This window comes from Schistocerca nitens, chromosome 7 (assembly GCF_023898315.1).
Source record: "Schistocerca nitens isolate TAMUIC-IGC-003100 chromosome 7, iqSchNite1.1, whole genome shotgun sequence".
NCBI classification, from domain to species: Eukaryota; Metazoa; Arthropoda; class Insecta; order Orthoptera; family Acrididae; genus Schistocerca; species Schistocerca nitens.
In genome coordinates this window covers 328,449,657-328,466,087 of record NC_064620.1, presented here as the reverse complement: position 1 = coordinate 328,466,087, position 16,431 = coordinate 328,449,657, and the positions used below count along the sequence as shown (strand labels likewise).

The 16,431-nt window shown below is 38.6% G+C and overlaps 1 protein-coding gene across 3 annotated transcripts in view; it reads right to left on the bottom strand.

Moving 5' to 3' along the window:
- LOC126195820 (transport and Golgi organization protein 1) overlaps positions 1–16,431 on the bottom strand; it is a 166,227-nt gene that overhangs the window by 82,748 nt on the left and 67,048 nt on the right. For all 3 annotated transcript variants that reach the window (XR_007538614.1, XM_049934460.1, XM_049934462.1), the window contains exons 7-8: positions 12,775–12,999; positions 6,086–6,157 (exon numbers count right to left, since the gene is read on the bottom strand). Coding sequence is in view for 2 of the 3 variants with exons in the window: in XM_049934460.1 (XP_049790417.1) it covers positions 6,086–6,157; positions 12,775–12,999 (297 nt within the window). In the remaining variant the exon portion in view is untranslated. The remainder of the gene's footprint in view (positions 1–6,085; positions 6,158–12,774; positions 13,000–16,431) is intronic.

Sequence of the window (16,431 nt, the reverse complement as noted above, 5' to 3'; positions counted from 1 at the left end):
CTGGTTGTTAGGCACTTTGTGAAACAAGGTCTTTTCCCTCAATAATATGAATTTGGTGTCAATTGTATTATTTCTCTGGCTGCACATTAATGACTGTGCTTTGAAAATTTCCTTTAGTTACTCACCATAGTGACATTGGCGAATATATTGTTCTTTTCAAACAATGGCAACTCTAATCTATCTTTTCCTTATATTGCTCTTTTGGCATTTGTTGGGGGTGACAGAAAAGGATGCTGCAGAGTTTTACACAAACAAGCTAATGGTTTAGTGTTCCATGTATATAATTTCTTCAAAAGTGAGCTGGAAGCTGACAATGAATCCCCAAGTCTTGCCTGCCTAAATGTTTCCAACTGCATTCAAGAGCAGCTACATGATGTGGTGTAGGAATGAAAAACTGTACAGCAGATTTCTAGTGAACTGAACACGCAAGTTACAACTAGTGAAAGCATAGCCCATATCAGTAGCTGAGTGGTCAGTGTAGCTGACTGCCATGCAGAGAATCCGGGTACAATTCCCAGTACTGCCAGGGATTTTTCCTTGGTTGGAGGACTGGTGTAGGGGGGCACTCTGTCTCATGAGGCCAAATGACGAGCTACTCAACTGATTACCAGCAGATCCCAGGTCAAGAAATCGGACGACGACCTGGAGAATGGTGTGCTCACCATGTGCCATTCCATATTGCACCCAATGACACCAGTGGCAGAGGATGATATGGCGGTTGGTCGAGCCCATAGGTTCCTCTAGGGCCAGGAAGTGGAACTTAACTTTAGTGAAAGCACATTCTTTAAATCACTACGAAAACAACTCCATCATATAAAAGAAATAGGCAACCTGGGGAACCCTGTTCATGTTGTATATTGTACAATACTCTGTGTGTATTCTGAAGGTGAATATCTGAGTGCAGGCAACTTAATTTCATGCATGAAGGAAGCAACAAATTTTGAAGACAGTAATAGACGATGTTAATAATATTAAATAACATGGGCTCTGGTATCGGTATGATCACTGTGAGGGTTTACTTATGAAGAGGATTGATATTGTGTGTGTAAGGAAGAACGCAAAAGATCTGAGACTGTAGAACATTCAGGATTAATTAAATTACCAAAAATACGAAAACCGTACCCACACAAGGTAAATGTGTTGAAAATGAGTTACAAATTTGGTGTTTCCAAGTTGTGGTGAGGCAAATTATTGTCATTCAAGTATGATCAGCCATGGTAGTATTCCTCATAAACATATATTTATGGCCTAATTTGAGTTCCAAGGAGTACCACAGAAAAATGATATATGATGTGCTCCAACAATGGTTTTCAATCTACATACTGCCATACCTCGTTCACTCTTGGCTAAACCATCAATGCCCCTACTAGACTTCCCAGGAAATTTCATGTTGTCACTTTGTTATTGAACAATGACGACTCCAAAAATTCATCACAAAACAGAGCAGAAATGCAGCTTCTTGTTAGTGCATGTGCATACTGTAATCACAAAATATCTGACTTCAAAAGAATGTGGGCACCTTACAAATACCATTACAATCATATAACACTGATATGTGCTCTGGTAAAATGGTATGTGCAGAGAAAAACAGTATGTTTAAAATTGTAGCACTGAGAGAGACTTCTTGTTTTTGTTGCTGTGATCTTCAATTCAAAGAATGGTTTGATGTATCTATCCACATTAGTCTACCCTGTACAAGCCTCTTCATCTCTGTATAACTACTGCAACCCCACATTCATACTTAGCGTTTGTATACAACTTGCTAGACAAAAGACTATAAAGTTGCACAAGCCACATCAATACTAAAGAAAGAAAATAGGGGTAAGCCCCTGAATTACAGACCCATATCACTGATGTTGATTTGCAATAGGGTTTTGCAAAACACATTGTGCTCAAACTACACACATCAAAAAAAGTTTAGCATCACCCCAGTTCCCAGAACTCCTGAAGGTAGATGTGACTGTGGATATTGTATCACAGACACACTCCCTTTGACTGTTCAGAGATGTCACTAAACCCACAAAAAGATGTAAACAACCATGCATGAGCAGCACCTATGAGATGGAGGGGGCCCAACAGCCAATCAGTTCCAGCCATTCCACCAGGAAGGAGGTACAAAGCTCATATTGTTTGTAGTTCAACCATGGCTAGACTGTCAATACTGTGGTTCGATCATGTCCACATTGTTACTTTGTGCCATGAAGGGCTCTCAACAAGGGAAGTGTCCAGGTGTCTCTGAGTGTACCAAAGCGATGTTGTTCAGACATGGAGGCGATACAGAGAGAGACAGGAACTGTTGACGACATGCCTTTCTCACGCTGTACAAGGGCTACTACTGCGATATGAGCAGCCCTCTTAGATTGTTTGCAGATGATATTGTCATTTACTGTCTTGTAAAGTCATCAGAAGATCAGAATCAATTGCTAACTAATTTAGACAAGGTATCTGTATAGTGCATAAGACAGCAATTGACACTAAACAGTGGAAAGTGTGAGGTTATCCAAATCTGTACTAAAAGGAATCCGATAAATTTCAGTTACACAACAAATTGCACAAATCTAAAGGTATCAATTCAACTAAACACCTAGAGATTACAATTAAAGAGACTAAAATGAACAAGTTAAACTGGAACAATCACATGTTGTGGGAAAGGCCACAAAACGCATTTTATTGGCAGAACACATTGAAAATGCAACATGTTTACTAAATAGAATGCCTACAATATGCTTGACTGTCCTCTTTTCAAGTATTGCTGTGTGGTTTGGTATCCATACTAGATAGGACGGATGGAGGACACTAGAAAAGTTCAAAGAAGGGCAGCTTGTTTTGTATTATAGTGAAAGGACTGGGTGTGCGGTGGGGGGTGAGGGGGGTGGGGGGCTGGGGAGACAGTGTCATGGACATGATATGCCAGTTAGGATGAAAAATATTAAACAAAGGCTTTTCTGTTGAGGGAAGAAATTTTCATGAAATTTCAGTAACCAACTTTCTCTTCCAAATGCAAAATTATTTTGACGACACTGATGTCGATAGTGAGAGATTATAATCACAATAAAATAGGAGGAATCAGAGCTTGCATGGCAAGATTTAACAGTTTGTTTTTCTCGCACACTGTCCGAGAATGAATGGTAGATATACAGTCTGAAGGTAGTCTGATGAATCCTCTGCGAGGCACTTATGTGTCAACTGCTGAGTAGTCATGTAGATGAAGAACCAAGTGTTAGCACTGATTAAGTTATACTGTGTGCAAAATTCTACCAGGTGGCTTCTTCTTTTGTTCCTTTCCTCCAGTCCGTGTTGTATTACTAGTTTTCCTTGTCTTCCTTTTCCTATTACTGAATTCCAGTAAATCAGCACAATTAAATCTTTGTTTTCCTTCATTAAATTTACTCATCATACACTCTTTCAATCTCTTCATCATCTGTGGAGGTAGTTGACATATAAATTCATACTATTGTGATGTGTATTACCCTCTCGTCTATCTTGGCTATGATAAAGCGTTGACTATTCTGTTCATAGTAACTTACTCACATTTCTATTTTCTACTTCATTATCAGACTTACTCTTGCATGACCCCTATCTTTTTTGTGTTGATAATGCCTGTACTGATATAACCAGAAGTTTTGTTCTTCTTGCCATCTCAATTCAGTAATTCTCACTATGATCCATTTTGTTTTTAAATTGACTAACCTACCCAACTAATTAAGGGATCTAACATCCCACTCTCTGGCCCACAGAGTGCCAGTCTTGTTTCTCCTAATGACGACATCCTCCTGAGCAATGTCCATCCAGAGATTCATATGGAGGACAATTTTACATCAGCAATATTTTACCCACAATGACAGGATCATCACTAAGCCGTACAGTGGAGCTGCATGCCTCATTGTTTCAGTTTCCTCCTTGTTTCAGCCATTTGAGTACCAGTACAACAAAGCCACACTGATTAACGTTGCAAAACCAGATCAATTATTCAGAATACTGCACCTGTCACTCCTGAAAAGGCAGCTGCCCCTATTCAGGAACCATGGATTAGTCTGGTCTCTGCACAGATACTTCTCCATTGTAGTTTCATGTGATATGGCTATCTGTATGGTTGAGGTAAGGAAACCATGCGCACTCCAATTTCATGGGCGACAGGACGGGGGGGCGACAGTACGGGTGGCGGCAGGAGGCGGAAGAGGGGGGGGAGAGGGGGATTGAACACACAATAATCAACACAATCACGATTTCCACATGTGCAGATATACAGAAAACTTTTCCAAAAGATTACCAACAAGAATTAACAAGGATATTGTTATAAATCCCTTGCTTTCAGGGGTAAAATGCTTCAAATCTCCATCTGGCAATCCAGTTTTAAGTTTTCTCTGGTGGGGATGGTACATTTGGATAGCACATGGCTAATTTCCTTACTCCTGCTTCTCTCATTCCAAGCTTGTGCTCCAATTCTAATGACCTTATTGTCAACTAGATGTTAAATCCTAGTATTCCTTCTTTTGTTACCACATCTGTAATTATAAATATTCATAAATTATCTTGGTACTACGGTGAAAACGATGACTATATTTATTGGTCTGAACAAGGTAACAAATAACCAATTATTGCCTTGTCTGTTTGGCTGGTAACTCCATAGCCAGATACCAATTTTTTAAGTTCCTTGATTTGCAGTCTCTGTAGTTGCTGTGTAATTATTTAAGGTACTTCAATCCATCTTTGCCACTATTTAAAATATGTGTGTATTTTGTCATACAAGTTTTAATAGTTGCAAAAACTGATTTGAAATACCTTAACCAAAATAGTTCCTTATTCATTCCTCAAACTGAACAAATACATACCTATTTATGCCCAACTGGTTACCAAGGCCCTTTTAATGTATGAAATGCAGGTGTATGATTAACAAATAGCTTTTTCTCGAAAGAAATTACTTTATAGTTATAAACATTTACTTTGACTAGTGTTATTACATATTAATCATTGGACAATTTATTACAAAATTCCATCTTGGGTGTTTGCAAGAATGTCTCTTGGCTGGCAAAGTTGAACTTCTTTAGGATTTGTCACCGATAATTTCTATTCAGCCAAGCTGCTATTAAAATTCAATTGCACTGCCATTAACTTTCACCACCCAGCAATTTCCTAGTTTTTGCAGCTGAAAATCATTATGAACGTATTCACTGGGTTGCTATCTGTGATGGTTCTACCAAGGTAGCAATCTATTGCAGTGTACAGAAAAGCAATACTACTATGTCTACTAGGTGCAAAATATATTCACTACAGCACAGGTAGTCAACCTGTTTTATCATCATCCACTTTTGTACATCTGTTAATAGTAAAATTTTCTAATTGTCCACTTGTTCCACAGTAATAGTGATGAGCATAGTAAGGAAGTAACTTTACTTTATAAAGCAAAGTTACAACAAGTTAAAGGACATAATAATAACTGCTTACCAAACATTTTATGAAAACCTGTCGCTTACCACCCACAATGAAAGTTGTAACACCCGCTAGTAGGCAGTAGGACCAAGTTGACTATCACCGCGTTAGAGTGATGGAACACTAAATCAATAACAATACTGCTTTGCATGCATGTATGAACGAACGCAGACCAGCTGCCAGCCTATTGCTAAAATGACAGCACACTGAGAGCAAACTAGTCACAGTATTCTCCCCCTCTTTCTGCTCTGAAAATTTCATGAAGTCAGATTTTTACCTACACACTAGTCTAATAATGACATTATGGCATATATTACACTGCTGAGTACAACACTATCTCTATTTGCATCGAAGTGGATGGTGGCAATAAGCAGTAACAAATCATGGAATCAGAATACTGATGACTGCCCTTGTATCAGTCACATGCATAGGTGACCAAATAGCCACTTCTCTGTTCATGTAATAACATCACTGTTTGTTGGAAGCTGTAAAAGCATCAATGTTCCACAAATGACTTCCGAAAATATCGATTTCCCCCCCCCCCCCCCCTCCCCAGTTATTTGTAATAGTTTATTAAGTTCTATCTACACTTCACATGGATTATATTATTAATATTATTGTTGTTATCAATGTTATCATTAATGTGTAATCTTACTTTCTGTAACTCCTCTTCTTGTACTGAGAGTTTTTCAGTTGCTGCAGCCAGTTCCTGTTGAAGATTTTCATTCTGGAAGATATCACATGACAGTTAAAAACTAAAATCACCACAATAGACAATCACAATTTTACACAAAATGTATGAGGTCCAAGTCAATTATTAGAAAATTACAGATATTTTCCATGGAAAAGTAGGCATACTTTTACTACGGTTGAAGTAATTAACTGACAAAGAAAACCATATAGTCCATTTAATAACAAAATATATACGAGAAGACAGAACTTGTAGCTGAACCAGCTCATGATTCCAGGTAACAGCAGTTATGCAAATGGTAACGGCACAATTCAACTCAATTAAGTTTGTGCTGAAATTACCTAATAATTGCCAATGTTATATTTCAGTACATTTTTCTCCCTACAGCAAATTTGGTCTCATGCCTCTTCCTATACATGGATGAGTCAAAACATAAGGAGCGAAACATTATGAGAATGACCACCATTAAATTGAATGCTGCCTAATAGCACTGCTGGCAAGTGAAGTGGAAGGGAAGTATACAATCAGAGCACAGACTTAATGGAAAATCATTCTAGTGATGATATGGGTGACAAGTGGAAAAATCCACTGACATAAGTTACTTTGATACATGGCAAAATAAAACAACAGAAAATTCAGGATAGAAAAACAATTATATGAAAAGGACAGACTGCTACTCATCACACAGAGGAGGCATTAAGTCACAAACAGGCACAATGAATAAGAATGCTGGACATATTCATATACTGGACTAAGCCCTTCATCATCAGATGTAGAAGAAATATACACATTCACACAACAACTCAGACACATATGGCCACTGTCATCTGCAGGCACTGAGGCAAATGACAAATGGTGAACACCTGGGTATAAGCATCTCAAAAATAGTGAAGCTGATTGGCTGTTTGCATGCTACTGTTGTGAGAACCAATGGACTGTGGTTGAAGAACAGCAAATCCACGACTGGGTGACAAGGTGTTGGACGTCCACAACCCATATCACTGACTGTGGAGGTTGGAGACTTGCCCACTCTGTAATGCAGGACAGGCACCAACCTGTAGCAGATTTGATGACAGAGAACACTGCCAGTGCAGGCCCAAGTGTTTTGGAGCACACTGTTCAGTGCATATTGTTAAACATTGGGTTCCACAGCAGATGATCACTGTGTGTTCCCGTGTTGACCCAAATATTTCATCAATTATGATTGCAATGGGTACGAGGTGATCAAGATAAACTGTGAATCAATAATGGAAATGTGCTGCATGGTCAGATGAATCACGTTTCTCGTTATACCAGGTTGATGGTTGAATCTGGATACATTGCCATCCAGGTGAATGCCTGCTTGGGGCAGTGTTATGCTTTGGGGAATGATATTGTGGGCTTTCGTGTGATCTGTGGCTGTAATTGAGGGTATCAAGACAGCTGTGAACTATGTGAACATTATGGCAGACTACTGCATTTCCTGCATTTCTTCCCCAATGGCATCTAGCAGGACAACTGTCTGTGTCACAGGTCCAGAATTGTGCTACAATGATTTAAGGATCATGATAGCAAACTCATCTTGATTTCTTGGTGACCAAATTTGTCTGATTGGAACCTGATGGAAAACATCTGGGACACTATCAAGCAGCAGCTCCAGGCCCACAGTCAACAGACCTGTAATTCATGGGAACTGCAGCAGGAGCTCTGCATATACGTCAGATGCTATATACTTCTGGTAACCTACCTCAGACCTGTGGAGTTCATTCAGGCAGAATCAGTGTTGTATTGCATTACATAGGTGGATCAACACACTATTAAGAAGGAGATCAGAATGTTTCTGCTCATCATCCCTTTAACATGCTGTTAAACAATGTTTGGATCACATTTTTGGTAGGATGGGGCAACAGAAGTTACAGAAAAAAGATTCAATAATATATACACAATACTTATGAATGGAACAAGCAGAAAGTATTGATGGAGGCCATACACTTTCGTGCAAGAATAATTTGTGAAAGGAGCTTTTTTCAAACAGATGTGAAAATGTAAAACATGTCAAAATTGTTTCCAGAATGAAATTTTCACTCTGAGGCAGAATGTACACTGATATGAAACTTCCTGGCAGATTAAAACTGTGTGCTGGAATGAGACTCGAACTTGGCACCTTTGTATTTTGCGGGTAAGTGCTCTATTAACTGAGCTACCCAAGTACAGCTCATGACTCGACCTTACAGCTTCACTTTTGCTAGTACTTCATCTCCTACCTTCCAAACTTTGCAGAAATTATCCAGACAAACTACTGGCAGAAGTAAAGCTGTGAGGATGGGTTGTGAATTGTGCTTGAGTAGCTCAGTTGGTAGAGCACTTGCCAATGAAAGGAAAAGGTCCTGAGTTCAAGTCTTAGTCAAGTACATAGTTTTAATCTGCCAGGAAGTTTAATGCCCAACTTGTTTGGTGCTTCATGTAAAAGATTCCCGATTGCTCTGACCTATGGTAGGGGAATAAATTGAGAGAGAATACCCACAAAGAATAAAAAAACCAGCAAATTACGAGAACAGAAACATGAAATTTACTAACTTTACTGTAGAGAGGAAAGTTAGATAACGTCATACAAGAGAGAGTATGTACTTGTTATGTGTGAGGTGAGTTGGGAAGAAACAGTCTGATAAAAAGTGATGTATTTATGCTGTACTACTCGTAAGAGGAAAAACGTTGAGAAAATGGGGCAAAAACATTGTTTGGATGGAAAAAAAGTGGAACATGTAGGCAGATGACAGATCCATGTAAGACCTCACGGAAGTCAAAAGATTTGGTATTCATACAGGTACACATGAAAACCATCCACAGTAAAGATGAGGAGACAAAAGAAAACTATGAAAAGATAAAATATTTTTTCCATAAGAAATGCCTGCATAACTGCTATGAGGACTTGGAATGCTGTGGTGGGTGAAAGGAATGGAAGGAGATATAGTGAGACAATATGGACTATGAACAAGGAATGATAAGAGGCGAAAGACTAATTATTTTTGCAAAAGAAACTCATTAGCTGTTGGCAACATGTTGTTTCAGAACCACAAAATGAGATGATATAAATGAGATTCTAGTCTGAATGGATAGAGGTACCCATATGACTACATACGAGGTGTGATAAAGTTATGGGGATTTTTGTTTTTCTTAAAGAATCTTTACTTATTCATCAACTTTGTCCCCTTCAAAGTAGTCACCCCAGATATAATACACTTGTGCCAATACTTTTTACAATCTTGGAAGCACTTCTGGAAGTCACTTTTCGATATAGTGTTCAGCTCCTTCAGTGATTCTGTTTTTACACATTGATGGTGGTAAGATGACATCCTTTCATGTTTCTCTTCAGCCTCAGGAATAGAAGGAAATCACAGGGGGCCATGTCCAGGGAATATGGTGGCTAAGGCAACATTACAGTTTTTTTTTTTTTTTTTTTTTTTTGCCAAAATCATGAACAAGTATTGAGGTGTAAGCAGGAACATTATTGTGATGCAATTTGCCAAAGTGGTTTGGCCACAATTCTGGTCATTTTCTTCAGATTTCTTCTCACAAATGTGACTTCCAGGTAGTATTCCTTACTGACCGTATGGTCATAAGGCAGGAACTCATGATGGAATATCCCATAGTAATCAAAGAAAACTGTGAGAAGAACCTTCATATGTGACTGTAATTGTTGAATATTTTTCAGTCTTAGCTCTTCAGTAAGTTTCCATTGGGATAATTGGGCCTCGGTTTCAACATCGTATCCCTATACCAACATTTCGTCACCTGTTAGAAGTTCTGGATTGTTGTCAATTTTGTTCAGCAATTCCTGAGCAATGTCTATGTGACGCTGTTTTTGGTTGAAATTCAACAATTTTCACACAAACTTTCCTGCTACACATTTTATGCTTTAAACATCCAAAATTGCTTGTTATGGGCAAACCTCTCTGATGGTGATTCAATGATTTTCCAGAACCATTTTCTTCATCATCAGTAACTGATGTGCTAGGGCAACCAGGGCAGTTGTCTTCAATGTTTTCTTGACCCTCTATGAAATGTTTATACTACCAGTAAACTCTTATCTTACTCATAGCAGACTTGCCAAAAGCCACAATCAACATTTCAAATGCGGTGCTGCACTTTATTCCATTTTCAAGCAAATTTTAATGCAAATTCTTTGCCTGGTCACAGGGGAAATACAAGTAAAGATGCAGAAAGTATGAGGAGGAAAAGGGCAGTCTCATGGCAGCTGCAACATATGTTGCAGAAAACAAAGTCTGAAGTCATCAGGAATGAATGGGTAACAGAATACATGTTGAAAATGATGGAAGAGCAAAGGAAATGGAATAAATAGAGAAGGAAAAATGACACAGGAAACTGAATAATGAATTAAGGAGAGAAATAAAACATGCAAGAGAAAAATGGATGAAATGAAAATGCAAGGAAACAGAGAAAGAATGAACGTATGAAATGATGTTCATATAAGCTATGGAGATAGGGGTTGGGTTGCTTTGGGGAAGACCAAACTGCGAGGTCATCGGTCTCATCGGATTAGGGAAGGATGGGGAAGGAAGTCAGCCGTCAGCCGTGCCCTTTCAAAGGAACCATCCCGGCATTTGCCTGTATCGATTTAGGGAAATCACGGAAAACCTAAATCAGGATGGCCGGACGCGGGATTGAACCGTCGTCCTCCCGAATGCGAGTCCAGTGTTATGGAGATAGGAACAGGATGTTTAATATGGAAATTGAAAGAAAGGAAGAAACAGCAACCCAAGAGCCATAAGATGCGTTAAATGGATGGAAAGAATGTATACTGTGTCTTTATGAGATGGATCAAAGCTCAAGCAATATAAAGACAGCCAGATGACGAAAAAGGATGAAGTGCAAAAAACAATGAATAAGATGAGGGAATTGATTTGCCAGCAGAAGTGATGATTAGCCTGGGAGACAGAGGAAGAGGAGGGAGGGGAGGCAAGTGGGAGTGGGGAGGGGAGGGGAGGGGGGAAGGAGGGGGGAGGGAGAGAGAGGGAGAGAGGGAGAGAGAGAGAGAGAGAGAGAGACCACTTTTGTAGTGAGATGTACAAAATAGGAGAATAGGCAAAGAATTCTATCATAACAGTAATGAGACCAATAGAAACAGGAAGAATACTGAAAAGTGTGAAGGACATAGGACTATTAATTTAATTTTTCATGCAGTTAAAATACAAAGTATTACTGAGAGTAGAGAGCAGAAAGTTTTATGCAAATCTTAGTTGGCTCATTGCAGAACAGTTTTGGGATTAGAAAGTGTAAAGGAACAAGAGATGCAGATGAGTTCAGCTGGAAAAAAGTGGAGTTTGTGTTGGAGAAAAGAGAATAGCATGTATACTATATGATTTGCAGATAATATGGTGTTACTAGCAGGAAATGAAAGAAGAGCAAACATATGTGGACAGATCTGAATGAGACCTGGCAAAAATGTGATATGGTGTTCAATAAGGAAAAGAAACAATATGCGTAGTGATTGGCAAAGGAGATAAAATTAAAATAGGACAAATTAAAATCAGCCACGTGACAGACTTCAAATATATAGGAAGGATAATAACAGAAGATCTATGGTGCCAATAGTAGGTCAAAGCTCAAATTGGGGTAGTTAAGGAAGTTTTCAACATGAAGGTGAACTTCTTATATGGAAAGCTAGATAACGAGCTCACAAAAAGTCTAGCTAAATATTTTGTTTCAGGAGTGTGGCAGACTATGCAGCTGAAAATTTGAAACATAGATAATAAGTAAAGAGGACAGAAGTGTTTGCAAGCATTGGAGATGTGGGTTTGGAAGAGGATGTGAAGGATTAGTTGGTAACAGAGTGTCTAATAAAGAAGTGTTGGAAAGAATAAGGGAGAGAAGATCAATATTGGAAGCTTTGAGAAAAAGAACAAACAATTGACATCGTCAAATGTTGCGATGGGACTGTCTGCTAGTGAGTCCATTAAAAGGATTAGTGTGTTGGAGAAGAATGAAAGGACGAAAAAAATACAAGATTAAGGATCGCATTAACAGAAGTGAAAGCTTTGTGGAAGAGAGCAGCAGAAGACAGGAGGACTAATACATTTGAAACTACGAACTGTAGTCTTTGGTCGCCCTCTACAATTTACATACCCTTCCTCTACACTTCTGTCCATTACAAAATTAATTATTCTTTGATTCCTCAGAATGTGTGCTATCAACTCAAACATTCTTTTAGTCAAGCTATGGCATAAAGTTTGTTTCTCTCCTATTCGATTCAGTTCCTCTACATTGGTGATTCAATCTACCATTATATCTTTAGTATTCTTCTGTAACATTAGTGTTCTTAGATAACACAGTATATTGCTCCTTCTCTTGTTTCACTTTCATTTACGAAGACTTTACAGACAAATATTTTGAGAAGACACTTCGTAACAGCTAAATTTATATGCAGTGTTAATACATCTCTATTTCAAAAACAAAACACACTTATTGCTACTGCAAGTCTGCATTCTATGTCCGCTTTGGTTTTGCCAATGTCAGTTACAGCAAAAGTCATCTACTACTATTAGTGTCTTATTTCCTATTTAACTACCCTAACATTTCCTATAGTACATGTTAGCTAACTTTAATTAAGTTGTTTTCATAGTAATATGTAGTTTAACATGGAAGCATACTCTTACCTCTTGGCTTTTGATGCTGAGATTATTATTCATTTCAGTGATAGTGTGTTGTTGAGCATCAAGTTGTTTTTGTAAATGCTCCACACTTTTCACCAATGTTTCTGAGCCATGTTGAGTGGAGAGGAAATCTGACAGCATCCGGTTCAGTTCAAGACCAGCTTCTGTTGCAGCTTCCAGCTCCTTCTCCAGAGACGCCACCTGCTCCTCCAGTTCAGCTCGTGCAACCTAAAAAACATTTCAAAATATTCTACAGAGGAATGAGTGACATATTTACAACTGATTGTGATTAAGGAGCAATCATTAGTATTCAGATATGGTTAGAACTGAAGAAAAATAAGTAAGTTCATGTTACAAAACACTTTGAACATATAGGTATACACAGTGCTTTGTTAGTGAGGTTCCCACTGGTACCCAATACTGGTATCTCTGAAGGCGGAGGGGCGGGGCGGGGGGAGGGGGGGGGGGGGGGGGGTGGACATCAGAACCACAGGTTTCAAGATGTGGTAAGATAGAAGTTTTGCTGCAGTTGAAGCAATGTAAAATTATGACTGCTTGGTGTGAGACTAGACTCACTTTATCCAGACATACACAGTGTCAGGCAAAGCAGTTGGTTGTGGCCAGCTGACCCATCTTCCCCTTTCAGCCTGGTTCACCACTCTGTGCATGTTCCACTACACTACTGCCAACCACCATATGCCACTTCAGTCAGTTTGTTGGATTGGACTCAGGCTGGTGTGTCAAGTGTCCATGCTACCTGCCACGATTCTGGTGTGCTTGCTCAGATCTCTCAAGTAATACTTTAAACTCAAAGTGCGCAAAGCTTTCGCTCACCATGTATAATGGATACAATTACTATTTATTTCAGCAAAAAACCCAAAGACAAGAACCTAGACGAAGCTGAAAAATGCCTGCCACCACCAATGGAAACAGTTTAATCGGTTTCACCATTACCTGCTTCAGCCAGTGTCACTCTATCTTCTTCTATTCATGACACCAAAGAAGAAGATAAACGGTGGCCACACTGTTGGACTTTTGAACAGAAGAGCAAGTTTTGTAAAAAATAAAAATGGTTTATTGTAAACAACAAGAAACTGGGCAGTGAGGCTTGCCGAAAAGCCGTATCTTTGGGTGTTGTTGGGGGAGGGGGGTTGGGGAAACAGCAATGGATTGGATGTGATACCACTAGTTTTGGGGAAACTCGACACCAGCAACAAATAGCGTTGAGAAAAAAAAAAGATATCTGATCACAAAGACTGTCTGCTAAAATTTTTATAGCTGCTTCAGCGTGCAGAGTTCCAAAAAGAAATACTGGAAAATATTTGTTTGATGAGCATATCAGAAGAAAAAGAAGTTACATCAAGAATTTTTCACACTGCCTGTAAGATCTTTTAATAATTTTGAAGCAGAAATCAATGTGCAAACACTCAATGGATTAAATATGGGCCGAATTCTCCATTCCAATAAAGCATGTGTGAATATCAGCAACCATATCAATCTTTAGTTTTCAGAAATGGTTAGAATAGAAGAAAAATAAGTTATTCATGTTATAAACACAGTGTTTCACTAGTGATAGTACCCACTGGTAACCCCATACCTCTGTAAATGCTCCACACTCTTCACCAAGGTTTCCGAGCCACTATTCTGGTGCGTTTGCTCAGTTCTCAGATTTTGTATGTTTGAGTTTGCCTTTCAAGACTGAGTACAGATCCCACATAAATTTACTTTTTAATTAGTTGAACTCTGAAGTGAGACATCTCATCATTTTTTATTCTGTCACTCAATGTCTTGAAGGCTACAAATTAGATGAAACATTTTAGAAAGTAGATTAATTTCTGTGATGTATGACTGAGCAGCAGTGACAACTGGACTCTTTTTAAATACAAGTTTCTGCCTATTATTGTTTGATATTGCTGTAATCACAGGCTTGAACTATGTGTAAGTGACATAGTAAAGAAAATTACAAGTTTCAACTCATTTAAAGCAGTCATTCAAAAACTTTATGGTTTACACCACACCTCATCAAAGAACAGCCTAGAGATGCACTTGTTTGCAGATGAACGTCTTGTTCAATTGTTGAAAATTTGAAGGGTGTTAGACACAAGACAGGTAGTCTCCAGTTTTCAAACAATTTCAGCTAACCATTTTGTAGCAGCTAATGAAGACCCAACATGTGATGTTTTGGACAGATGCAAGTATGAAGGCTTACTTTGGAAATTGACATCTATGTGATTTGTTTTCTATTTGGCATTGATATGTGATGCACTTCAAGAATTTTCAGAAGATTGTGAGGAACTGCAAGATGTAAACTTATATCAGGCTAATAAATGCAGGGTGTACATGAAGTCAGGGAAAACTTTCAATTATTTATTGCACAAGAACTAAACATTGTATAGATGTCATACATATTGCATTTTGAAGAATGAACTCTGAATGTTTTTTCTACAAACATTTGATACGCGAACCATGAGTGACCTGGCAGACTGTGGCAGTCACTTTCCGTATTCTCTCCCGGAGCTCTGCTACATCACATGGTAGAGGCAGTACATATACCTCATCTTTAATGTGTCCCAACAGAAAAAAGTTACACAGAATGAGATCAGATGATCAGGGAGACAATTTCATGAAACAACTGTCCCCTTCTGTAGAACGCCCAATCCATCGATGCGGCAGATCTGTGTTAAGGTACCCACGAACTTCACGATGAAAATGGGGTGGAGCCCCATCCTGCAGGAAGATGAATGGAGAGTCCGACTGCATTTGAGGCATCAGCCATTTCTGCAACATGTCCAAGTAGGAATATCCAGTGACAGTGCTCTCGGCAAAGAAGAATGGACTGCACAGTTTTCGACGTGACACAGCACAAAAAACATTTACCTTTGGGGAATCACGCTCAAATTTAATGCTTTTGTGTGGATGCTTTGTACCCTATATTCGACAATTATGCTTGTTCACTTTTCCATTAGTGTGAAAAGCGTCTTCATCACTGAAAATTAAGTGATCAATAATGCCATCCTCATTCAATTGTTGCAACTGCGAACGAAACTCAAAACGCTTGTTTTCTGTCATTGTCATTGAGCTTCTGCAAAAAATAAAAGATTTATGGGAATCAAGCTGTATGAAAAAACTAAAGAAGAGCCCATTAATGTAAAAAAATAAAACTGCAACCACTCACTTTTTTGAATAGTTATTTATTATTCCATGAACCAGTTTTCAAACGTTTCAGATTCATCTTCATACGAGTTAGATCACTATTTCTAGCATAATGCTGGGTGCTGTGACAAGAAGATGGAAAGTGCTTTAATGTATCGCCATGACTATTGTTTATCTGTCGATATGGATGCAAAATTTAGTTTTCTACTAACTGCAACAGTATGGGGGCTTTTTTGCATTAGTGTATATCTGTCTGCTTCCATTTTGATGGCCAGTTGGTACATCACTTCACATGCTTTTATACAATCTGTATTCTTTTACAATGTGACAGTGAAACTTTTCCAGCATCCAGCATGTGCTATACAACTGTAGCTTGCAACAAAGATCTTGACAAAAAGATATAGCATTGGCCTAATTTTCACAGAGATGTAACTAGTTTTTGCTTACATGTATTAAAGTCAATATGAAGGCAAGTATTTTAATCCAACTGGTAATAACATGAGAGCA